The 27,286-nt window shown below is 39.1% G+C and overlaps 1 protein-coding gene across 1 annotated transcript; it reads right to left on the minus strand.

Annotated features, from left to right (window-relative positions):
* Positions 1-1,430: 1,430 nt before the first annotated feature.
* Positions 1,431-5,303, minus strand: LOC6639386 (dynein axonemal intermediate chain 3). The gene is made up of 6 exons (XM_023181760.2): positions 4,932-5,303; positions 4,197-4,861; positions 3,971-4,142; positions 2,623-3,911; positions 2,187-2,565; positions 1,431-2,121 (listed from the first exon to the last, which is right to left on the minus strand). Exons 1-6 carry the CDS (start codon positions 5,234-5,236, stop codon positions 1,473-1,475), a joined length of 3,459 nt encoding a protein of 1,152 aa, XP_023037528.1. The 5' UTR covers positions 5,237-5,303; the 3' UTR covers positions 1,431-1,472.
* Between the last annotated feature and the right edge of the window lie 21,983 nt (positions 5,304-27,286).

Below are 27,286 nucleotides of genomic sequence, written 5' to 3' on the forward strand. Positions count from 1 at the left end.
AATTAGCAATAAACGAAGCACTACGCTTCTTTCCCGCATTGATAGCTTTTTCTAGTCCCATTTTTATCTAGACGAAATACCTAAAACTACTTTGTTTTGCGCGTGGAGTGGAGGATGGATGAAATCCACCTGCCTCAATCCCAAGAAAAGTTTCAGCTGTTTTAACAAGTTTCTAAAGTCTCTGATAACTGGAATCTCCAAATAAATAACTGCTGGTCTGTCATCTATTCTATTGTTTATTCGATTATCATATCTCTTTTTGTTTATTTCTTAGAATAAGTGAGAAAAATTAATACGTGATCTTAGGACTTGCCTGGGATAATGGTGGCAAGAAACTGAAAGATTTGCCTACGATCGTAAATTATTTTAAATGACGATAAGCTGAGTTTTAATGCATTCTCCATTTATTTTTCGGATGCAAGATGACGTTTTGCCAATTTGAATTCAAAGGCCAATTGTTATGTAAATGCGGGAAAAAATGCACTTGCCTCGGTCGGCACGCAATGCTCTGCAGAAATTTGTATTAATAAATAAAGAGACAGGTACTCCCTCTCGAGGGAGGGAGAAGATTGGTACAGACAGACAAAACAAAAATCCCAACTCAGCCACAGCCTGTCCAGAAATCACTTAATACTTATCGCTTTAAGGACAACAGGTGGTCCGTGGTCCATGGACCATGATGATGATGATGCAACAAAATGGGCAACCCGCCGGCCAATTCCGAATTCAACTTCAACTGCAACTCGAACTCGTATTCATACTCTCTTTACAGTGCTAGACTGGCCCCCAATAATAATAGTCTTAAAATTATGGTAAAGTTCAGATACATTGCTTCCGAAATGTATATCATTAAGTGCTTGCGAAAATGATGGACTGCCGTTGTCCAATTGCATTTACCGGGCCAATATGAAATGCAACGAACGATCGATCCGACCGGCCAATCGATCGATATTTATATGTACTGTATGTATGTATGTATATGGATTATGATGGGCTGCAGCCAAGTTGAGTGCCGTGGGAAATTAAAGACCACAAGGATGCCTCGTTGATTTGGTGGAGACTGTGGTGGGAGTTAGTAACTATACAATATATTGTATCTGCTACATATATATATATGTAGTCGCAGTAGGTTCATTAAACCGATGGCACGCCTCGGCCACAAGAGATGCCATGAGATGACTTCATTTGTTTAAGCGAACGTGCGCTTAGAAATGTCATAAACTTGAACTGGACAGCCAGCCAGCTGTTGGTGCAAAAGGGGCGGAAGTGACGCTACATTTCAAGGTTCACTGGGTTCATAATTGAACGACGGAAGGGGGTTTTAGATTTTGGCAACAACTGTGTGGAAGGCAATCAAGCATTTAGTAAGGTGGGCCATCAACATACACACCTCCGTTCCGTAAGGCAAGGAAATTAAAAAGTATTGAAAATATTTACTCAATTGGCATTTAATGTTTTACACAGTATTTAAATTAATCAGCCTCCTCCTCTTCTCCATCTACCGATTCGTACATTAAAGTATCTGTTTTTCGATTTGTTGAAGATGATTGCCCATCGTTCTCGGTTTGCTCACTTAGACCCGAATAGAGAAAATCATAACCGAAATTACATTCATCCAATTGCATATTCTTGACCTTTTCCTGATACCAGAGTATGCGATCTGTATTACCGCCCAGCGATTGATCCAACAATTGTCGACGTTGTCGTCCACGCTCCAGAAACTCAATGTAATCGATAGTCTTGAATTCGTTAAACATACTCAACATTTCGAATGACTCCTTGGCCACATCCTCATAGGAATCGGCTAGAAGTAGTTCACATTTAACCCTCTCCTCAATCATTTCGCTGCGTTGCATATCCGGCACTTCAGCGGGCAGAATACGTGCTCGTATACTGGCCACTTCGTTGTCAATGGTCTGAAGGAGTTTTAAATGCGACTCCTTTTTGGCCGCCTCATAACTGAGCCGTTCCTTTTCCAGAGCCGTTTCACGTGCCAGTTTCTCGGGATCCATGCGTTTGCGTGACATTAGAATGGTCATCATGCGATTTAGATTTAGATCATCCCACACGCGAGCCATGCGCTCGTTATAAGGCAGACTGGTGAGTGGTTTATTGTTGGCCCTACAAAGTCATTGATGCGAAAATTTAGAACTCTGGTGAGAAGTATTCTCTGGAAATAGACTTACGATTTCTCCTCTTCCTCATCTGCCTGCCGTTTGCGGGCATTTAGCTGCTCTTCACGTTCAATGCGTTCCATTTCCTTTTGAGCCTCCTGTTCGGCCTCGCGCTTAACCTCAATAATATCCTTGTTAAGCTCATAGTATTTTTGCTCCCATGCCTGTATTCCAATTTTACGACGTTCTTCTTTTAGCACATAGTCCATTAGCTTTTGCAGTTCATTGTCCAATGGCACATCGAAGGTATGTGGCAATTTCACCATCCGTATGCTGCTATTGTAATCCCCAATGCCAAGAATTTTATAAGGCAATGAAGGCCGATGCTCGGTTATAGCCGTTATAACTCCACCGCCAAGAATCTCATTCAAACAGGCATCATCATCGCGAGCTGAAAAAAATGATCACTTTGAATTAGCTAGCTAACGCGTCTCACTCACTCACTCACCCAAGATGTCCCATGCCTCTAGAATGCCATCACTACGCGTCAGATATAGAACCGCAGGACGCGTTTCACTCCATGCCACCGCAGTGAGATCACAAGGTCTTTTGCGCCAGAATATGGGTGAATAGCTGAAGTCCTCTTTCCACACGGCAAACACATTGCGTCCAATGGAGGCAAATAATTCCGGGTAGAATGGATTTTTACGCATCGATAGCACGGGTCCATCGTGCACCTGGGCAAATTGCACTGCACTGTTCACCTGTTCCTTGGCATCGCCATCTGTGTAGATGCCAATCCAGTCGACACGATGAATATGCCCATAGAATGTGGACAATATCATGCTCTGGCGCAGACTGGGCGGATCCTTTGGCTGCAGACTGATGGGATAGTTTGCGGGAAACGCATTGATTACCTTGGGGGCTGGTGTCTGAATGGAGAAAACCGATGTGTCGGCAATTATGCTTGTTAGCGGCTCATTAAAACTCAGATTATAGGTAGGCGTGATTGTCTTGTTCTTGAAATTCGATTCACTTTGGGTCAACTCTTTGGGTAACATGCGAGCACGCATTTTATCCCTCTGCTTTTTAGAGCCACTGCCGTCCAGATCCCAGAAGCTGACAGTGCCATCAAAGGCACAAGTGATAAAGAACTTGTAATGATTGCGTTGATCGGCATCGTTGTAGACCTTGCCATGATTGTTAATATAGAAATGCTTGCCCAGCCAGTAAAATCCTGTAATGGCACCATTCGGTGAGGTTTCCATTGTTGACAGAGTTGCCGGTGGTATTACAACATTCTCTTTTAGCTCTATGGTCCATTTAAGAAACTCTCCAATAAGTGTCCGATATTTGGCTTGAGCAGCTGTCAAGTATTCCTCATCGTCGAGATGTTCGCAGCGACCCTGAAGATCCCAGACAACGACCACACCATTTGTGCTGCCACCCAATAGAAGATCGCCATTGTGTGGACAAAATGTCAACGAGGTTGTCTCGAACGGTGCCTCAAATTCCAGCTTATAGTTAAGATTATCGGCAAAGCTCCAAAGCAGCACCGGATTGGGCTCCAATACGGCACGCTGTACCCAGTCAACTCGACTGGAGGCCAAATTGGTAGTTGCCAGAGTACTAAAGGCATACGAAACGGCAATCAATCCCGACATATTGGGATACCAATCATAGCCGGCTACAAAGCGTTTGTTGCTCTTCGAGATGTTGGCAAAGCAAATGAATTCCTGTAGGTAAGGATTGGTATATTGAACCACCTGTTTGCTGGATATTAACTGATAATCATTGCTGTAATCGAGAGTAAAGAATATATAGAGGGAAGGTTAGAGATGTGTCAATCTATTCACCGATAACTATCAATCTGATTAAACTCCAGTGTGTTGAGTAGCAAATTTATTTGGTCTGACATTTCCGGTGGCGGCTTGTCGACAACCTCTTCCGGCAGTGGAGTAGGATTACGACTGGTTGGCTTTGCTTTGCCATCTTCCTCCTCGACCTCTGACTCATCGAGCTCCAGATCTATGCGGTTACTTATTATTTAAGGGAATGGAAAAAGTGTTATGTCGAGCTAACCTGCATCATCGATTTCATATAGATACTGTGACCAGGCGTTTGAGGGAAACGTTGGATTTGTTTGCTGTTCCCGATCAACACGAGCCGGAGCTGATTGCACAGCGACTGTAATGCGCCTCTTGATGATATTGTCAAATTTGATGTTCTCATTCGGTAATAGCTCGATAACACCATCACGCACATCACGTGCCATTCGATAGTCGAAGGCCACATGCTTTGGTTCCTGAATGGGATAGACACTCTGGATCTCCACGTCGACAGGCTCGTCTCGAAAACGTTCAACAAGTATTTCCATTTCATCTTCAGTGCCCTGGCTTACCCAACGCCTTGGCTTTTTGCGTAGACGACGACGCATGCGCCAACGTTCGAAGGCTTCCATATTCTGGATAATGCCCATGGCTAGTTTGGCCTCTTTGCCGCTAATGAAGAATATGAAGGGATCTCCCTCGGGCGGATCATCGTCGGATTCGGTTAAAATCGGGCAGTAACCAATTAAGATATAGTGTTCTGGATTGAAACCACGAAACATTTTCGTTAGCTCGGCCACATTTTCCAGCTCTTCGAACAGGATATCTCTCAGATCTTTGAATTGCACTTGCTTCCAGGGAAACTCTTGTGTAACATTTACGCCCACCTCAATTTTAAGTGCCTTTTGTGCAGCTTCCCTAGGAAGAAGAAACGAAAACTCCAAAATAATTGCTGTTATTTCGAGATGTGGGTAATAAAAGAACCTACGTCACCATGACCTTTTGACACGTGGACATCGATAGTAGAGTGCGCCATGATTCATGGACATTATATAGATTACGGGGATCACCAACGAATTCCTCGTCTGAATCGGGTTGTACGAATTTCTTAAGATAGGGCTTAGCACGTTTCTGTGTAATGGGTGCCAGATTCTCGGAACCGCTACCAGCACCACTAATGCTAGCACCACCAATACTAGCACCACCAGCACCAGCACTTGCACCACCAAAACCGCCAAGACCATCGTAATCCGTTGGCGATGCTGTCTCCAATGCACTTTTGGAGCCTTCCATAATCGGAGTGTGTGCTTGTAGTTGCTGGCTTATTTTTTTCAAGTTTTTGTTTATATTTATTTACGTCTTTTGTTTTTTTTGTTTTTTTTTTTTGTTTTGTTGAAGTTTTGTTTATGGGGTAATCTACGAAAATCTATTTGTTTGCTTTCCCCTGACACAAACATCAACTCGAAACCGAAATTCTGTCATGGCAATGCTTGGGCATGCGCATGTTGGAGTTGGTGCTGGAGTTGGCGACTCCTATTTTTCATATGAGGTTTTCTCCTCGCCATAGCAATCACAGCTTTAGGACTACAAAATAAAAAAATGCAGGGCGGGATGGGGTAAGGTAGGGTAAGCCAAGCCAAGCCAACTTCTGGCCACACGTGAACGCACATAAACAAAATTAAGTTAAAACATTTTCACTCATTTACATGCATAGCCCAAGAGCAAGACTGAAACTGAGACTCAGACTGGCAAGAGGTCTGGCAATTTTTCTTCAACAATTTTGAGTGGGTGATTGCGTTGTCGTCTCCACCAAGTCGATGGCTGTTGTTGCTGTCGTTGTCTTTGTCGATGTTGGTTGCCGGTCGATCTTGTTGTTGCTGTTGCTGCATTTCACATCATTATCTTTGACCAAATACGGAACTATGCGCAAAAAACGCAATTGTGTGTCACTCAAAGAGAGGCTTCAAACCAACAAAATACAAATAAAAAAAAAAACCAAAAACCAAAACAAAAACTACAAAAAATTGAACAAAATATATGTGTTTCTTGTGATCTGTGGCAGTGCAGCACAGTTGCAAACAAACGCCACAATGGAAAGTGGCAAAGGCAACGGCAACGGCAAACGGCGACGGCGACGGCAATGGAGGCGCTCCTTGCTACGCAATCGCAACAGAAATCGAAAGTTCTCTGATGGACAGCTGTGGCCAAGTCAAGTAAGAGTCAATGCCCCATAAGATGTGATGTGGATGCCGCCGACATGTCCAGGACGACCAACAAACCAACAAAAGCAATGGCCAACCGTCGTTGGCAACAACAACTACAACAACTGACACACATTTAATGGATGCACGTCGCTCACTTTCATTCTGGGCGGCTGGGCGCAACTTTCGATTTTAAGCGAAATTTATGCACCTGTCAGCTGATAACTGCTGCTGCACCACCACCACCACCGCCACCGTCATCACCAGCAAACAGCACCACAGCCATTACTACCGATTAGCCACACACTTCACCCAGAGCCACAGTTGCAGTTGCAGTTAAAGTCAAAGTCAAAGTCGAAGACACAAGAGCCGCATATAAATCACTGGACAAATTGTTGACAAAACATTTCGTAATTTAAATAAAAAGAAACACACAGAAATCCAACAAAAAACAAAACCAAAGATAGTTGGCTGCATGCAACGAACGACTAAACGACCGTCCGACCGACAAACCGAACGAACGAACAAACAACTTCCTCATCCACGGCACAATGTATGCCCCAACTCCAACTCCAGCTCCAGCTCCAGCTCCAATCCCAATCTCAACCCCAACCCACCAGTAACATAACAACAATAACTACAATGACAACAGAGGCAGGCTGATAATTTTTGATTGTGGCTCCTGCATATATGCTAAGTGAGTCCCAGATGAATCCGGGGACACGGTCCCGGTCTCGTCTATAGCCACATACAATAGCAAACTGGCAACTGCAGCAGCACCTCTCTCTCCCCTCTCCACCTACCCCCTTTGACCTTATTGACACAGTGTCGATTCATGGGCAGGAGGCAAACGACGGTAACAAAGAGAAATGGTTAAGCCATCAAGGCGAAGATTTCATACACTTGGCCGTACATTCATGTATCTCCTTCACAATAATTAAATCATCATCTTTATTATGAAATATTTAACATGCTAAAAACAAACAAAAATTGAGAAAATCATAAATTGAACACAGTACTCAATGATAATATGATTTTTTAAGTCTAAAACTTTTTTGTTGAAATTATATTTTTGAAACTTATTCCAAATTTAGTTTAGTTTAGTTTAGTTGTTTAACAATTAATCAAATTGTAAATAGTTTCATCTTAAAGTCAAGAATATTTATGAAAATGTGTTTTAAGTACATACCACATTTTGCATTTAATTGCCATTAAAACATTTTTTTTTTTTTTTTTTTTACCAATTCGTTTTATTTACAATCTGTCCTTGGACAATCAGTAAATTTGGAGATACATAAAAACATAACAGGAATAGTCGGCTCCACTGAGTCAACTATTATATATAAACTCTAAGTTGTACAGACGAGTAATTAAATCTACTTAAGTATTTATACATGTGTATTATTATATATTCATTTTATATGGTATATATATTTATATTTATGTATATGTACATATATAAAACAAAAGTTAAATCCTATTTGGAAGATCTAATATATGTAATCTTTTTAGTCTTCTTGTTGTTATATTATTAAGTAGACTTAGAGCTAATGAGTTTGGGTGGTTGTGCAGTCTGTCAATATATCTAACACTAAACTCTGCTATTTCATCCTTTACAAATGGTATATTAACCATTAAAACATGAATAAATAAACATAAATAAAACAATAAATGGGAAAAAGATCGTAACAAGAATTGATAGGTTCAATATTGACTATTTTAAAGGCAATGGCAATAAATTTGATTTCCTTTCCAAATTATATTTCTAAATTCATTTTAACTTTGCATTTAGGAAGTCTTAATATATTTGCAATATATAAAATATATTTAAGTATTGGCCCTTGGTATTATGAAGCATTTAAAAAAGTTTTTTATTACATGAGCCGTTTTATATACATATGTACATAATTAAATGCTTATGATTTTCAATACTATAGTATATTGTTTCAGAAAATATTCCAAGTTTAAGGACAAGTTTATAAATGTACCTATGCTTTATGGTTTGGTTTTATCTACTTAATGGACTGAAATCCCCTTATTTTGTTCCTTATTTTGCAACATTTTGATGATAGAAAAGATAAATAAATGATGTTGTAAAAATTAGCTTATGGTTGGTAAATTTTAATTAAATATATCACAAAGTCTTACTTAAAAAGAAAACCGAAATTTGCAGATTTCACAGATTTCGTTTACTACGACTATTTCAAATATCAGTGAATCAGAGTTTTTCATTTAAATGAATCTTGACAATTTGTTGAGTGTATCTGTTTGATAGTGTATGTAAATAGATAGCTACGCCTCGTCGCTTGCTGGGGCCGGGCTGCAATCATAATCGTTAAACGATAGCTAGTGATTTTGGGCAGAAAAAAAAGTATATTCAGCGGTTTGTACAACTGGCGACAAAATGTTGTATGTTTTTGTTTTTCTGACTGTCACCAGAGAGCCTGCCGCTTGCCGCCTGCCGCCTGCTGCTTGCTGCCTGTTGCCTGCCAACTAACAGATGGCAGCTCCTACTCCTGCCTCTATGTCTGCCTCCTTTGCAATGCAAAAAGGTGCTAAAAAGATCAGAGTCAGCGATTTATCTTCATTTGCATTTGACGTCGCTGGCTGTGTGTCAAAAAGGTGTTAAGTGCCAGCAGCAGCAGGCAAAGCTTAGCAGCGGCGCCGCTTTTGATGACAACCGACAACAACAACAGCAGCAGCAGCAACAACAATGCAAATAACCGTACAACGAACGGTAGCCGATGCACATAATTTTCTATATTTTATAACTTTTGGTGGTAGCCCCCCAAAAAAACAAAAAAAAAAAATAAAAATACAAAAACTTAAAAAAGTATTCACCAGGAGGCACATCAATCCATTGGCCCGACCGCCCAATATGGCAAAGGCATCAGTCTCTTAGTCTCTCAGCATGTACCGTTATTATGGGTAGCCAAATTTGCCAAACAGAAACAACAACAACAACAAATGCAAAAAAACCACAGTGGCAATAGCAGAAAAAACAACAACAACAACAATGGCCACTTCTAGCCAGGTCGCTGGCTAAGCGTTAGATAGTCACACCGATAAAAGGGACATGAAATTCAAATTTGAGTGCTGCAAATTTACTTTGAGAGCAACTTATCAGTGAACCGAAATTTGCAAAATTGGCTTCCGTATTACGACGTTTTGTGAATTATGTGAGAAATTTGTTTGTGGGGCTAAACACTTAACTGATTTGATGGAGTTTCGTTTCGTTTCTATGGTGCATAGAATGGCATGGATGGAGAGGTGGAGATGTAAGTGGAGGACTTACTTACTGATGGTGCAATAAAGGAAGTACCGAAAACCAGTCGCGAGCTCAAATTGGGTCAACAAAAGAGTTTACAAACATTGTTGGGCTAAAAATCTAATGAAAGTTTTAACCCAAAAGATACAAAGGACAAGAAGACACCACTTTCCATAGATTATCTTGGTCCAATCTTAATCGTTCAAGCTAGTTAAAGCTTTAAAGATGATGTATTTAGTTCTAGATATATAGCTATATATATATATATATATTGAGAAAAATAAGTAAACTTAATATGAAGCAAAACTTTAACCACCGCTTGAACTCTGTGATCTTTGCATAGCTTTCTCTCATTTATCTCATCGCGATTATAAGCGACTAATTTAAGTAGGTATTGCTTTAATTTGAGATCGTATGGAGTAATGTTTGATTATCTTAGTTGAAATAATATTTGAATTTTTTCGATTTCATTGTTTTCACTTGCTCAAATGTTGCCCAAATTGATTCGAACAATTGCCGCTGGGGAAACGAAACGTTGAAAATTGTCAAATTAGATAGAATAATTGGATCAGCTGTAGCCGGATCGAATTGTAGTCGACGAAGAGAAAAAGAGAAATAAATGGATGTGGCAGTGTACTGTGGCAACTGTCTGTCGAGTGTGACATTGTGTTAATCCCACCAAAAATATGCGCACAAATTAAGTATCTAAATGTGTGTGTGTATGTGTGTGTGTGTGTGTGTATATATGTATCCGATCCTATGGTTAGTGGCTTTGGCCATTGTTGGCATATTTAAAGTTGTAAAATAGCAACAAAACACGTTTGACCGACATTCGTGACCAAAAGTGCGGCGCTGCCGTTGTCACTGAGGCTGAAGCAGTTGAAGCTGGAGCTGAGCTGGGGCAGAGACTTAGACTCGGCGGCAGGATTTCGATTTCGATTTCGCTTTGGCCGGCGACAAATGTGAGCACCACCCCCACAACCCACCTCATTCCTTCTGGTTTTCTTATGTGTATTTATTTATTTTTTTTTTTCTTTTGACCGTGTGACTACTTTAGCAAATGAAAATTGTTAGAAAAAAAGGTTATTGTTGTTGTTTGGTTTTTTTTTTTTTTAGGCAAAACACCAAAGCCGAAATAATTTATGATGCACTTTTGGTTTTTTTTTTGTGGGGTATGGCACTCTTGTGAGTCATAGTGGAGCGGAGGCTCGCAGCCAGGTGTCGCTCGACGTTCAAACAAAAGTGAAAATGGCGCCGCCATGCGATTTTCCTGCACCCATCGCCCTCTCTTTCTCTTTATGTGCGACAACGGGAACAACAACGACGACGACGACGACGACTACGACAGAGACCCTAAAATATGGCGCATTTGATATTTATGATTGTCTACAGTTTAGCTTTTAATCACATACCAAGAGCCCAAGGGGCCACTGACCTTAGTGAACCTCTACCTACCAAAGTACAAGCAAAAGATTTGGCTACTGTTCAGAGGTCTGTCTGGCTGACTGCCCAGCGAAATCAGGCTCAGGCGCAGGCGCATGACTCCCAACGTCGACGACGACGACGACGACGGCATCAAGATAAAGCTCATGACATACGGCGACAAGAAGCTACCAGAGCGTGCGCCAGCAACAGGAGGAGGTCGCTCTCTGTGCCATCCAGCCATCCAGTCAACCAACAGGCAGGCAACCAGGCAGGCAGGCAGTCATCGTCATAGTCATAGTCACAGCGTCCGCATTTGAACTAAAACGTTAAGCTAAAGCTGGAGCTGGAGCTGGAGCTGTTGCTCTGTGACCAAATTTGGTCAAACGTGCAAAATTTCAGCCACACGCTGTCAAACTTTCTGGCCATAGAAAGCGAAATTCACTCCCAAGACTCTTAGACTTAAGCACTCTGACTTTAAGTTACATACACACACACACACAAGCTTAGCTTGAGACCAAGATCAAGTAATCGCACCGTAAAATATCATCCATGATGAGGCCACTGAAAGTGAACGCTTTTCTTCTCTCTCTTATCATTAGTTTTCACTCTCAAAGATGACATCATGTACGAACCATTTATTATGAATGTAAACGTAAAGGAAAAAAAAAATCTATCTATTGGTAATTTGTTCGTTTTGGCAACGTGGCAACATCAGCATTAGCATTAACATCAATGTGAACATTACCATTAACAGCGGCCCACACGGCGTATATGTAATCAATCAAAATGACCACCATTGCACCACGGAGGCCATAGAGGCAGAAGCCACCACAGCGTGCCGCATCAGCGTCTTCCAGTGACTTTACCTCGAACTCCGAGCCTGGGCGTTGTTAATAGCTGCCCCACAGAGTGGTGGGGCCCCACAGGGGGGGAGGGATAAAAAACGTGGGGCCTTTTGCAGTTGCTGCCCCAGCTGCCTCAACTGCCCCTGCTGCTGCTGCTGCTGCTGTGGTGCATTGCCCGCGTGTCATTAGAGGGCGTAATTGCATTTTTATTGAGTCTTTTGTATGTGAGACAAGAGACTGAAAGGAGAGACAGAGAGTGAGTGAGAGAGAGAGAGAGAGAGAGAGACTCTTGCAGGTGCCTGTTACCAGTTGCAGTTTCAGATTAAAGTTCCAAGTTTACCTTTTGCTTTGTCGTTATCGTTGTTGTTGTCGTCTCCCATGAAAATTAAAGCTTGTTTCCGGCGAAATCGGCAGAAATCGGTAAAAAAAAAAACAACAACAACAACAAAATTTGCATTGGTAACTAAACGCCCCCAATGGCAATTTTAATGATAAATTTTCTCAGGCCCATATAAATGAAAATCTATTGACAATCATAATAAATGATAATCGAGAAACTTGAAAATAAATAAAAGTCAATAGTAAAATAAGGAATATTGCATGCTCTTATATATTTAGGTATATATCCATATGATTCACTGAGCTTCAATGGGACTTAAAAAATTCGCCTAGCTAAATGACAAAAATCTTTTCAAATTGTTTCTACAAATTATGACCTTAACTAACTATAATCATAAACTCTTTTATTTTATAAAAATTCCCAGTTTTAATAAATATGCAGAGAAATATCGTAATTCTAATTATCAAAAAAGTCTTCTTCTTCTTAGAAACAAGTTCGTGTTTTTGAAAAACGAATTTTTAATCAATTCTTTGCCAAATGCAGAATATTCTTAATTCGCGGTTAGAGTAACACAAAATTTTGTGCTATTGGAATGAAGAGTTTCGTTTAAGAAATACGCTTGAAATCGAAATAAATCTAAAATTGTAATTTTATTTGGCAAGCATTTGCAACAAAATATACCTATATACATACATATATATGTGTGTAGAGAGATATGTATATTGTATGTATGTGCCGATGTCTGTCTGAATGAATGCGACTACCGATGCGATAAACATCAACGTTCACGACTCACTACTACGATCTTGGCCAGCCCCAATCCCAGCCCAAGCTTCAAGAATCTGACATTTTGCTGGGTGTGTGCTAACCGAAACAAAAACCAAAAAAAACCAAAAAAAAAAAACAAACGAAGAAAAACAGCAATAACAATAAAGAAAAGTAGAAAAAAAAGGTCAACAGGCAGCAATCAAAATAACTGAAAATAACTCAATTTTCTGGAGCAATTAACATGCTGTGACTGCTGTGGCCAGAGATCTGACTGCAACGATAAGCAGCCCACACATATTATTCGCCTTTTCATTTTTTTGGTTGGCGTCGGCAACTTGAGCATTTTGTCTTTGACAACATCAACAGAAAAGATATGTACACACACAAACACACACACACACACACACACACATACACATATGTGCACATAAAAAATGGGGAAAAAATTGCATGTAATTAACAGTTAATAATCAAAAATTACGTATACGCATGCCTGCCGTTTGGTCGAAGGCAATTAATTTGGCCATCGATCGTTGTGGCAAGGCGGTGGCGGTGGCTTTGTGACTTTCTGTCCGCTCCTTGACCGCTGACGTTTCCTTCCCCGCCTCTCCGCCAAATTCCCTCGTCCACCTCCCACTAACCATCATATACGATACTCTGGCAGACACTCACACAATTTGGCCTTTTTGACATTGAGTAAAGTGGCAGCCGTAACTGGCAAGATCTTGTAGAGAGAGGGCGAGAGGGGGGTAGAGTGTGTGTGTGTGTGTGTGTGTGTGTGGCAAGGAGATGAAGAAGCAATCGCTTCGCATCACCCGCAACGAAAGTTGCGAATTCTTTTGCTTGTTTGAGTGAAATGAAAAGTGAAATTACTTATTATTAATGAAATTAATATATATATACATATATATAAATACCTACATATGTTGGTGTGTGTGTGTGGATATAAGTGCGTGTGACATCAACACGTACATATGTTAAATCATAAAAAAGCGACGATAAATAACCAAGCAAACAAAATGCTCCACAGGCCAGGCCAAGTCCCAAGTCCCCAGCACTTGGAACACGTTTCGCAGCATCAAAGATAACCAACAAAATACCGTAAATTAAATTGCGGCATCGACTATATATTTACCCTGTAGTACAAAGAAGAAAAGTTTTACATACTTATTAAGTTAAAGTTATTAGCCACAATGAATAATTAAACTATTACAATATGTAGGAACTTTGAAATATAAGAATCATCATCCAAATATAGAGCTTAAACTCTTGTAAGCTCATGCTTAACGAAACAACAATCTATTAGCAAGTAGTCATATTAGAAAGACACCTGCAACCATTTTGTGATCTTATCGAAAACTTACTGATAGGATATTTAAAGCTTATGTAAATAAAGTTGAAGTCAAACAGCAAAAATATATAAGGAAGGCTTTTACTGCGGACAAATAGCTTAGCGAAAGATTATTGAAACTTTTTGTAGGTCGCTAATTCAACATTGCTAAGCACCTAATTTAAGTAATTTGCCTAACAATTGTCAGAAGATGATGTAATGATTCTGGATCATGACTTATGATTATAACATGTTTAAGTAAGGATTCATTTGGAGAGTTCTGAAATCAACCCAACAAGAATCTGAATCAAGAAATCTGCATAATCTAATCCAAAATGTATCTTGAACTGCAAAGGAGTTTAACAACCTTTGATTTAAATTTGGCTATTAGGTTTCCCTGTGAACTATAAACTAATAAAATAAAAAGGTTTATTAAAGAACATGAAAAATAGTAGAATTGTTCGCTTTACTAGCTTTAGCTTGATTTTATTTATTTAATTTTAATTTTCAAAGATTAGACTTCACCCTAGGCATATAATATACCCATTTTTGGATCTGACTAATAGGTATTAAAACAAAACTTTGCTTTGGCCTGGCATTAAAAAGTTCACTTTCGTTTGTGTCCAAAAACTACATTGTAGATGGGGAGATGGCATATGGATGGGATGGAATCAGATGTGGTACCCCTTTCCACCTATACACACTTCAGTTCTCTTATGCTGTGTATGTGTGTGTGTGTGTGTATCTGTGTGTGCTCTTTATGATAATGAACACGTAAAATGTAAAAATTTAAAACCAGTTGCAGGCACCAAAAATCATTGCAAATTATGGCGGATGCACCAACAGCAACAGCAACAGCCAAAGAAAAGATGAATGAGGCAGGGATATAAACATGCCACTCCACTTTTAGTGACAAACTGACTGCCCCAAAATAAAAAATGAAGGTCATTGCTTGTTAACGTTGTCACAAATTGCCAAAAAAAAAGAAACAAAAAACAAAAAAAGAAAAACAGAAAAACCAGGAAAGGATGTAACTGTAGATATATGTATGTATGTATGTATGTATTGGCCTGAAATATGATATTTGAGATGAACATCGAGTACCGATGAGCCAATTAACTGGGCCAGAAACTTTCAAATTCTGTTTCTGTTTAAAGTTTCCTCTTCTCATACCACACAGGACATCCGCAATTTGCAATCTGCCACATCAAATAGCCATATAACAATGAGATATAGATAGGTAAGTTTATATTGTACATATGTACATATATACAACTTAATTTGCCTTAATGGCGTTAATAAATTACACCCTATAAAAATGAAATAAAAAATTTCTCATGACATGCCTATAATTTCCTTAACTGTGTTTGGGAAAAAAAAGGCAAAAAGCAATAACAAAAAACTAGCCAAGGCATTGAAAATGCGTTACAAATTAAATACAAAATTTATGCAATTTCAATTTCCTTGTGGCCTTTTTAATTAAAACATAAATATTTATATGGAATATTTCACATTTCAGTTTTTGGGGTCTGCCCCAACCAATGCAACCATGCAACATGCACCTCATGCCAACGAAATTAATTCAGCAAATAAATAATAAAATCATTTACAATATAATTGCAACAGGCTGCAGCAGCCGCACCACCACCACCAAAAAAAAATGTATAAAGAAACAAACAAAAAGCTAAAAAAAAAAAACACTTTCACCTTCGCCACGTATCTCCTGTTAAAGAGTGGGAGATGTGGCAAGGAGCATTCGTGGAGAAGGCTAGGAAGGTGGTGGCAGGTAGTATCGGCAAGGGGATGACAGTTCAAGCCATTGCTGTCGTTATTTATGCTTTGTGGGTGTTCAACATGCAGCATTTGACTTTTTACCACTGTTTGTTGCCTGCGTCTTGCAGATGCAGATGCTGCCGCCCTGCCCCTGCCCCTGCCACAGCTACCGCCCCAAACTCCACTCACAGGCCCAGTTTTAGCTGTTGTTTGCTGTTGTTTGTCGACTAAACTGTTAAAACTTTATGCCCCATTCAACTTGCTGCAATTAGCAGGCTTAGAAAATACATAAAATTACAGAGAAACATTTTTTTTTGTTGTATATTTTTATCATCAATACATCAATTGTTATGTGACTAAATAGTTAAATCACACTAAATTATAATCACAGTCCAGTCAAATCAATAGAATCCAATTTCATCTGACTAACAAATGTTCAATTAACAGAATAACAACTGCACATAAAAACATCAATAATATGTATAAAATGAAGAAACAGGTTAATGCTGATGATTACGATTATGATTATGATTACGATTATGATTATGATTATGAGTATGGTTTAAGGCTAGCGATGGTTAATGCAAGTGATGACAATGTGGATGGAAGGTCAAATATGTCATTGCTGCTGCTGCAGCTGTTGATTTGTCTATTGATTTTACCACACAGATTGTTAATCAGAAATTAATCAATTATAATTTTTAAATTCAAAAGACTTGAAGAAAATTTATATTAACATATACTTGGGATCGATTCAATCGATTCGAATATTCAAAACTTGTCGTTTTCTTATTGTTTTGAAACGTAAATCGACATCAATTCCAATGCGTTTTAAAACTGTAATTCTCAATACATTTTAAAATTGTTGAAATATAAATTGAACATCAAATTTGGCTTTTGAATTTTTCTCGGCTTCCAAGCAACTTATTGAAGAAATTTTTTTCAATAATCTATTGATTATTATGTTTTATTATTTATATAAATTAAGGCGTTGCATATAAATTTAGGCGTTGCATAGAAAGGACACCATATTTTACCCATTAAATTGATTTTCTCATCTCTAATGCTATTTTATTTTCAATGATCTTAAAAACTATTTTCAGCATCATCTTAGAAATTTATAATGCACTTTGTGAAAAGTAAGTGGTTAATATAAAGGAGTATTGTAAAGGATTTGTCGCTATAGTGAAAATGTCAAAGGAGTCTGTCATAAATTTTCCACAGGTGCGTATATGTATGTACTTTGAGATGATCTTTTACTTCTTTCTGTTTTCTTAAAAAAGCATTAAACATACTTTAATATTAAACAATACCTTGGGGTTATTTGGAAGGTATCCCCAAAGTTTAACTAGATCTTTTGATGGGTCGCCCTTAAAGTATAGATACTGTTCTTTGTTTTATATTTTCAAATTAGCCTTGAAATGCTCTTGAAAGAAAAAGTGAGCTCTATGAATGAGCAGAGAGATTTAGCCACATATGGGGTTGTATGTTATGTGTGTGTGTATGTGTTTGTGTGTGTAGCAGATTGGTTTTGAGGAGGTTGGCGATTTTTACAACTCACTCAAACACAGTGGCAGCAATTAAGCCATTCAATTGATGAAATATAGCAACTTTCATTTTCATAAAAGAAATATACATATTTTTTGCTGCCGCCAGCATAATTGAAACATAATTTTTGGTAGTATAAAATCACATCCAAGCAGCACTCAAACACGACAGACTTGAAGTCATTTGCCATGGATTTCACCCATTTCGCACGTTCCTCCAATCTCAAGCAGACTTCGATGCCGCTGCCGCTGCCGATGACGCTGCTGATGCCAATTCAGACTTAAACTCTGATTCAGACTTGAGACTCTTTGATCCGTTAGTTAATCATTTGATTGCATTGCTAAGGCTTTTTGTCAAGTCAGCACGCGATATATAGAGATAGCGACAAAAGTCAGGAGGCAATGATAATTATCAGGCAAAGCCATCAAGTGGCGATAGCAGCCAGCCAACTAACCAACCAACCAACCAACCAACCAGTAGTTACTCAGTCAGTCAGTCAGTCAACAACTGTTTCTCATTCTCCTCCTTCTCTTCTGGTGCTTTGGCTCCTTTTACCATTTTGAGACGCCCATGATTTTTGGTAAATTGTGACATTTAGACACAACAAATCATAGCAAGGTGGGGGTGGTGGAAGGGTGGGGCAAGAAGCAGCATCATTAGGCGGCAGACTGGTGCCAGTTAACCAGTTGCCTCTCTTTGCCTCCTAGTCTCTTTTTTGTATGTCAATGGGTGTATAGAAATCGAAAGTTTCACACTTGTCAATTAAGTGTACCAAGATATCGTTGCTATTGCTGTTGTTGTTGTTATTATGGATGTTGTTGTTGTTGTTTTTTCCATCCAACAACTCTGCAAGAGACAAGACACAAAACTCAAGCATTTGTGGATGGATGGAGTATGGAGGAGATGCAGTTGAAATGCGGCTGTCAATGAAAATGAAATTTTATTGAGATTTTTTTATTTCAAAATTAATTAGAAAAGTGCCTATATCGCACTCTATCTCTTTCACTCTCACTCTCACTATCCAGCGAACTGTTTGTCTCCACATGTCTGTCTGTCTGTCTGTTTGCTTGTCTCTCCCTCTATCTGTGTTTTGGTAGCTTAATTGCTTTGGACATGTGCATCTTTCTCTCTCGGTTGATGTGTGTGTGTGTGTTGGTGTGTTTATGCGTATGTGTATATGGTTATATAAGTCGTAAAATATTTAAGCCATAATAATCTGAAATTGAAAACGACTATCACTTTTACTATCAACCATCCCCACCTCTCCACATCTCTCTCTCTCTCTATGTATCCTCCGACTCCTACCATCCATTCGATTTCACATAAAAATTACCAAGCAAAAAGCATTTGTTGCACTTCTAAACGATTCTCGTGTCATATAGAGACGGTAGTGAAAGTAATCGAGGCTACCGTGGCGACAATCGCCCCATTGACAATCGATGGATGACGGCTGACGGTGACAATGTTGCTGCTGCAGCAGCAGCAACAGCGGCAACAGCAACCTTAACCAGACTTATGCAATCAATCTCATCCATCAGTTAAATTTTGGTGTTCACTCAAGCCGGCATGACCAACAACTTTGCTCATTAAACGCACATAATTGTTATAACACCCCCCACGCCTTGCCCTCTCACACTCTTTTCCCCTCTTTGTGACCCGCAAGTATAAGTACGTTTTGACTTCTTTCTGATGCTGTGTGTGTGTGGATTTGTGTTGCATCGACCGGTTGCATTTCAATAGCCAAACTTGGTTAAATAATGCGCCAGGGCACTTTTACTTGCATTCAAGTAAACAAACTTAAAAACCGAAAAAACCAAAACGAAAGCGAAAGTTCTTTTGTGTTGCGTTTCCCGCGTTTCGATTCTTATCATTGTCCATTGCGCTCTGTGGACCTCACTACTACCAACAGCAACAGCAACAGCAGCTGGCTACAACTACAAGTGCAATTTCAACTGCAACTACTTACTATGGATGCCGGCAGCAGATTTATGCACTTTTCATTTCACTTAAAAACAAAAAAAAACAAAAAAAGCCCAAAAAGAAAAGAAACACATGAAACGATGCCGAGGAGCAACCAGCCAGCAAGCCAGCGGCCGCCTAAAAAACTTTCTTCCACCAACCACCACCAACAAACATGAAGACCAAGAGCAAGACCAAGAGCAGACCAAGACCAAGACCAAAACCAAGACCAACAGCAAAACCGACTAAAAAGGCAATCGATCGAAATTATGCGCAACATATGGGGGCGCCAACATTGGGACACTCGATTCGTTTTATTCACCCGATTCTTTAAATTGCCACTTGCACTTGACCGAGCAACAGAGCAACAGCAGCAGGATCAGGCAGGCGGAAACAATCCAGAAGAGAAACTATGCACAGTGGTCAAAATGTCAACGAATATTGAATCTTAAAAGGGATAAATCAGTTAGGAAACTCGATATAAAATGCATAAAATTCGAGTCGAGCTACAAGGAAACTTCCAACATTCATCATTCCTAGAGTGATGTTTTCAATATCGTTAAAAATATTAGTTTACCAAGAGATTTGTTTCGTCCTTGTAATGTTAAAAATACATTGAATTCATTCCTTTCAATTAGAAATGTGGCAAAAGTACAAAATAACATAAAATTGTGAATGAAATCCATCTAAGTTTTTTTTCAAAAAAGGTCACAGTTCAGCAAAGAAGAGACACGCCAAATATTTTCCTAGATCAGCCACTGACTTATCTGAAATGAAAAAGCTTTCTTAACTAAGTTCTGTCGACAAATTTTAGAATATAAATCTAAATTCTTTCAACTGCATGTAAAGTTTGAAAAGTAAATAACAGTATGATAAATTGTCTAATCTAATTACTCTCATTTAGATTATAATATGTTGTAATAAACTAGATCCAATGCTTATTTGTGGCTCTTTTTCGACTCTTTTTAAAGTTGGAAAATGCTTCCTGCTCATATCAGTAAATTTGCAAGGAAATTCTTCAAGTGTTTTAATAATTTCAAGTAGAGCCAGTGTGCTTGGCTTGGTGGCCACCCAGAATGTGCGACAACTTGGGAAGGGGCCCAATTAAACTTGCAGCATTTTAATCAGAGTCAATGATTTTCCTTTTTTCTTTAGTTCGCAGCTTGAGTTAATTTGTGAAAGTTTTGTGTAAACAATTGGCAGGCATAAAGCGCCCGAGGGCTGGCCCAATGGATATGGATGTGCAGCCACAAATTCAATCAGGCGTGGCCATTTCTCGAAGGGTCTCTCCGAAGGGAGAGAGAAGAAATGAAGGATGAATCGCTCCTTGTCAATATATTGAGCAATATATTTAGGGTTACCTCGGTTCGGTACCTGTTCGTTGACATTGCAATAAAATATTTGGAGTAAAACTGATTTAATTGGCATTGGCGTTGCATAATACCCACGGGCAGGACGATAAAGAGGTGACTGCCAAATAATGTGGCATAATTGGCCAACGCAAAAAATTCCTGTGGAGTGGGAGTGAGGTCTAGAGTGGTGAAGTGGGCTGGAGCGAGGGGTAAATATGCTGCCGGTGGTTATGGATGTGGATATCGCGAGGACTTAAGTGGGTTAGTGGCGCCGGCGCCAAAGTCACTGAAACAAAATAACCAAACCAAAACGAAAAACAACAACAACAAAAACAAACCCGAAGCCAGATCGCCAACCAGTTCGTGTCAGGCGATTTTTATCGTTAATAGGAAACAACTGCAGCAACAACAATAATAACAACAACAACAACAACAACAGCAGCAACAGCAACAGCAACAGAGACAAGTACAAAGCCAGAGCACCGCCAATGGGAATCGCTGGTGTGTTTGTTATTGTTGTTGTTGCAATTCGAACTGCGACTGCGGCAGACAAACAAATGTTGCATTAACATGAAAAGGGTTTTTATTCAATTGCAGGCAACATGCACCACCAGCTAGCAAAACCACCAGCCAGAAGAGTATCTCTCTCCTTCTCTCTCTCTCTCTTTACCTCTCTCTCACACACAATTGGCAATTGGATAGCCAATGTGAGTCACTGTCTAGGAAAAGTTGTTTTTGCCACTGCAGCTATCTTTCAACTTTCATAATAAGCAAAATCAACAAACGCAATCAAATTACTTGCAATGTATAAAAAGCAAATCAAATTATGCAAAATGTTTTGGCACGAAGCATCGCCCAGCCGTTTAAGGCTCGCATCGCGACCGTCTATCAGTCCAACCATCCATCCATCCGTCTGTCCATTCGACCAGCAGTCAGAGTCAGAGTCATAATCGGAATCAGACCCGGGCCACTTTTATACATTCACCAACAACAACAACAGCCACAACAACTAACTGACTGACTGACTGACGGACAAGGTCTTCGCCATTTTCATTTCCATTTCCATGTCTAAGCTGCGCCTTTACATTTATTTTATTTATTTTTGTTTTTTGCGTTTCTGTTTTACTTTCCACATAAAATTGAAAGTTCTGCTACGTAAAAATCTCTTCAATTTTCAAATTAATTTTTCGTATAGGCAAATTATGGTCGTTAATTGTTATCAATAACCCAATTTATTGTTGGTATTTTTCAGCTCTATCTTAAATTAATCTAGATTCTGCTCCTTTGTTTATAGTATAGCAGAAATCTAATTTAAACTACTTCTACTTTCTTTTGTTACATTCTCCTTTTTGGATTCCATTTTCCTATAACAACAAAAAAAAATAAATTGCGGTATTTGAATGAGTTATCTTTACTTGAATAAACTTTGTTATAATTAAGACTAGTAACTACCAGAAAACTACAAATTTGATTCTTAATTATCTAAATACTTTTGAGGAAATATTGTAAAATTCATTTTCAGTTTTTCGAGGTATACTTTTATAACCCATATTTGTTTAGGCAATGGCTGTTTAATAGTACTTACTTAATTATTTTTGTAACTCTTTCAAGTAATGTCATGTAAATTCCTAGATAACCCATGGAAGTGAAAACCTTTAGTGAAAATGAATTTGGGATTCAGTAATTAATTAACATTTTCTACTCTCTGATATATATGTACATAGTTCTTACAGAGATTCACTCCTGCCTGCTTTGTGAGTTGAAATCTTTCGCAGTAATAACCCAAATGTGACACTCAATGGCTAATCGTAGCAAAATCGCCACCATGTCTGCCATTCGGTCACTTAGTCATTGTCAGTCAGTCAGTTAGTGTGCCATTTGGCTTTCATTCGTGCTGCTGCACCCATCCCGTTTCATTTTAGCCAGACAGACAAACCATCCTCTCTCATCTCCATATCGACAATGTTGACAAAATCAAAATGCGGCAAATTCTGTGATGCCAACACCAGACAGAGCCTGGTGAGAGCCAATGATGAAGACGATGGAGACGACAACGACAACGAAAACGACGACGACGACGACGATCTCGATGTCGACGATGGAGCACGGTAATTAATTATAATTGGCCTCGGTAAATATGCACAGCAGATGCGAAATGTAAATGAAAAACTTGTTGGCAATCAGCAAAATCAATCATCGGGTGAGCAATTGACGAGCGCCAGCAGCCAAATGGGCAATAGAGTTATCATTTTTAGTGCCAGCGTGTCACATTGCCGTTTCATTGCAGTTGCTGCTGCTGCTGCTGCTGTGGCTGTTGCAGAGGAAGAGAAATTCCAGTAGCAACAAGTGGAGGAACAACCTTACTCGGCTTCCACTTTAAATACACTTTTTCATCCATTCGCCAAGTCTCAGTCACAGTGTCTCCCTATGTTTGTCTGTGTTAAATATATTTGTTTTAAGTAAATGCCATTGCGGAGTGCATAAAATTTCATTTTATAGCGCAAGTCATTAAAAGTCGTCATACAAAATAAAGTTGTAGTATGGAAAGCATGTAAAGAAAGGAAAAAAAAACCAAAAAAAAAAACAAAATGTAAATAACAATTGCAACAACAAGTGCAACATCAACCGACACAACCGACACCTTGCTTGCAATGCGTTCAAGGTGAAGTGTCGGTGTCGTCTCTCTTGAGCTGCGCCTACAGGCCGCTAGCTAACTTGTTGCTGTCGGCTGTTGATTGTTGATGTTGCTGGTGTCATTTTAATGGCCAACATCTTTGGCCCCCTTCCCTACCACCCATTTCACCAAACGACTTACCCAGCCATTCCCATTCCCCACGAAACCACAACATCAACCTCCAACCCCAAAGACCTGACCAAGCCGCACTTTTCAACAATGTTTTTTTTTTTGTTTTTTGTTCATTTATTAACTGTAAATAAGTATGACCAAAGTCAGGGGAAAGAAAATTATTAAAAGACAAATTAAATAGATTTATAGACTTTTGCATACCCTCGGCTAAATTCGATTCGATTTTCGATTTTTGTTTATTGTTTTAAAGGTTTTGTGTTTAACCTTGGGCCAACTGTTGCCATTTAAATAATATATTTAATTGTTCAATGAAATTCGCCATAATATTTGAAATAATTTAGAAAACATTGTGCCATTGAATTTTTGTGTCGATCGTTAATAAAACAAAAGAAAGTGATTTTATTAAAAATTTTTAAATAATGGCAATAAAGCTGCGACCAAACGAATGACATGAAATACATATGTATAGGTATATATTAAAACCATCTTAATCAATTTATGGAATCACAAATATTATATGTATGTAAATAAAAACCTTAGCAACTAATAAAACTCATATTTGCTTATATAGATATATTTAAGAAACTATAAAACGAAATACCATAGAGTATTTTAGCTTAGAAATATTTACTATTTATGATCGTTAATTTTAATCAATTTGTTTTAAGTGCTTCTACACAGCAAATAAGGAAACTTTAAGTAAAAAAATTGTATTCTCATAAAACTCTTGAGCCAGAAGGATACATGTAATACATTAACTATACCTCCAAGGTAGATCTAATCAAGAATTTAAGATGAGATCAAGTTTAAGTTTGGTTATTTCATAATTAATGGAATGGTCTTTTTTTCCATCATTTTTATCATTAAGTGTATTTTGTTAATTGTTTGCAAATATTTTGCATTCTATCATTATTAATTTTGCAAATGTTTTCACTGTGTATTTACAGTGGGACTTTTAATTGTGTCTCTCCTCTGAAGTCATTTTTTATGTAGTTGTTTGAGTGGAATGACTTTTGGGAATTCCAAAATGTTTGTTTCTCGAAATAATTGGAATGGATTTTTGGAAAATTTTCAAACTGTGGTCACACTGTTGGCACTTGCAATTAACACTAACAAATATGCATTTACATTTTGATTGCTGTTGTTGTCGTTGTCGATGTTGCAACCACAGGCACTTATTGCCACTTACAATTTTGCTTACCTTTAGCTCAGACAGAGACCAAGTGCAACAAGCGTCTCAAGTTCGTTGTCAGTGGAGTGGATAGTGTAGTGAGGAATGATGGAAATGGCGAGAGATGGAGGGAAAGGGAAGAGTGTAGATGCTATCGTCTCTCCTGCTCAAGTGCAGCACAGCAAGCGACAAGGCAACGCAGACGCAAACGCAATGGAACGTAGCGGCGACGGCGGCGGCGGCGGCGGCGACTTATTCAAATCTTCCGCATGTCAAGGTCAATTAGCATTTTGTTGGGGTTGTGCGTGATAAAAATGTCAAAAGGTTTTCATTGGCATTTTGATGCCGTTGATGCTGTTGATGCTGTTGTGTTGATGTTGGCCATTTAGTGGACTCCACTCGCTTGCTCTTGGCCGGCTTAACTTGGCTTGGCCATCGATAAGTGTTGGCATAAGCTCGAGTCCACTTCAGAGCGCTCTAAGTCCATAAGTACATTTAAACTGGCGGTGGAGGTGGAGGTGCAGATGGAGGCGGATGTTAAGGTGAGGTGGTGCTGCTTACTTTGAAGGTGGGGGTGGTGGTGGTGCTGTTGGTGGTTGCGGTGTTATTGCTGTGTCATTGAACTGCTTGAATCTTGCTAAAAACTGGGTAGAAAGTGACCGCTGCCTGCTATCCTTGGTGATCTATCTTTGTGGCCAAAAAGAAATATACACACACACACACACACAAACACACATGTACAAACGGACCTACTGCCACCACATACAAAAAAAAAAAACAACAGAAACAAAAACGTTTTCACTCCTTTCGCTTTCATTGCAATTACCAAATACGATTCTTATTTTCAATTTCAATATGATGACGACGACGACAACAGCGACAACGACGACAGGCACGACTCCGACAGGCTGCGGTGCACAGTGGTTAGCAATCAAGAGAAACACTGCACAAAATGTCCCCCAAAAATGCTTAAACGTGATAATAATAATTTATTTTAGTTATTGGCCAAGTTCTAGGTACGAGATTAGAGCAAACCATTTAGTTTATCTTACAACTAACAACTGGAAACTCTTACCTTGGGTTCTTTAGGTAGCTTTAATAAAGATTCAGTAAATTAAGAAACAATATGATGAAGAGTTAGAAAACTCTGTCTAATTGTAAGTATTAATACTTTACAATAGAAAAAATGTTGGTTATAGCTACTTAAAACTTAAAATCTTTGCTCATCCTTTAAGGCCTTTCCATTCATTCTTAATAATAAATTTGTCATGACTTGTTACTTTAGTGAAATGGCTATGTATTACTGTGTCCTGATGGACGGTGGCATATATTGGGAAGCATATTGTCCATTTGGATTAAAGTTAGGATCCGAATAGTTTAATATTCTCTTTAATACATTTATAACCCTCTGCACCACTGTGCGATGTCCATGCCGAGAAAGAAAGAAAAAAAAGGCAAAAAAAGAAAAAAAAAAAAAGTGCAGCGCCCGCGACAACGCAGTTTCGCACCAAATTTGGAGCCAGGAGCCTGGCAATGGCAATAACAATAACGGTCTATAGGAGCCTCCATTGGCCTCAGTTTTGAGACTGATGCTGCTGCTGCTGCTGTTGCTGTTGCTGTTGCTGCCGTTGATGTTGTTGTTGCTGGGGCCTATTACCATTTGGCTTAGTCAAATCGTTTGTTATGTTTTTATCTTGATGTCCAGTCACCTTGATTTGTTGTAGAAAATGCAATTTTTGGCATGGCCGCACCGTTGTCTGATCAAAATCGGAGAGGCTACCTACCACCACCACCAGCAACAGCAGCAGCAATAGCAGCAGCACTTACTGCGACTCATTGCGAATCATCGTCCACTCCTCTGCCATGCGTATGCTGCTGCACGTAGGGAGGCGATGCATCAATGTTGCTTTCCACAGATTGTGATGACGTTGTGGGTGATGACGGGTGACGAACTGCCTGCCGAACACTGAACGAAAGTGAAATTTGGTGCCTAGTTAGAATTGAAAATTGAGCAACCGCATGGCCATAAATCAATGATCATGCTTTCAATGATGATGATCAGACAGTAGTGATCAATTTATGAAGTTCAATGCTCGGTGGACTGCCTGTCGAATAGAAACCTGCAGCAAATGAAATCTTGCCAGTACCAAGATTTCGTTGTGCAGTGTTGCGGCACCAGCTCTAGCACTACCCCAAGCACCCGTTTGGGCGATGTCAGAGTTCAGCTCATGTTTGTTTTTTTTTTGTTTTTTTGTTGTTTTTTTGGTGGTTGGTTGGCAAATCTAGAAAAATGCCACGTTGAAAAAAAACAAAAAAAAAACAAAGGCAAGAAAATCCAACACAAACAATGGGCAGACGTCGACATCGGCGTCTGTTGCTTGTTAACTTAAGTACAACAACTTGAGGCAAACTAAACTAAAATGCCGCAGTTCCAAAAAATAAACACAAAGCCAAACAAACTAACTAAAACGGATAACAGCCCGCAACAACAACAACAACAAGAGAAACAAAAAACAATAAACAAACTTTATAAATAAGAAAATTGATCACCCAATCA

This window comes from Drosophila willistoni (assembly GCF_018902025.1).
Source record: "Drosophila willistoni isolate 14030-0811.24 chromosome XR unlocalized genomic scaffold, UCI_dwil_1.1 Seg144, whole genome shotgun sequence".
In the NCBI taxonomy this organism is placed as follows: Eukaryota; Metazoa; Arthropoda; class Insecta; order Diptera; family Drosophilidae; genus Drosophila; species Drosophila willistoni.

Coding starts and splice junctions, on each gene's coding strand:
- LOC6639386 (XM_023181760.2), bottom strand. CDS start 5,236: ATGGAAGGCTCCAAAAGTGCATTGGAGACAGCATCGCCAACGGATTAC. Junction 4,862..4,931: donor TGTCAAAAGGTCATGGTGAC/GTAGGTTCTTTT, acceptor TCTTCTTCCTAG/GGAAGCTGCACAAAAGGCAC. Junction 3,912..3,970: donor AATCAGATTGATAGTTATCG/GTGAATAGATTG, acceptor TCTCGATTACAG/CAATGATTATCAGTTAATAT.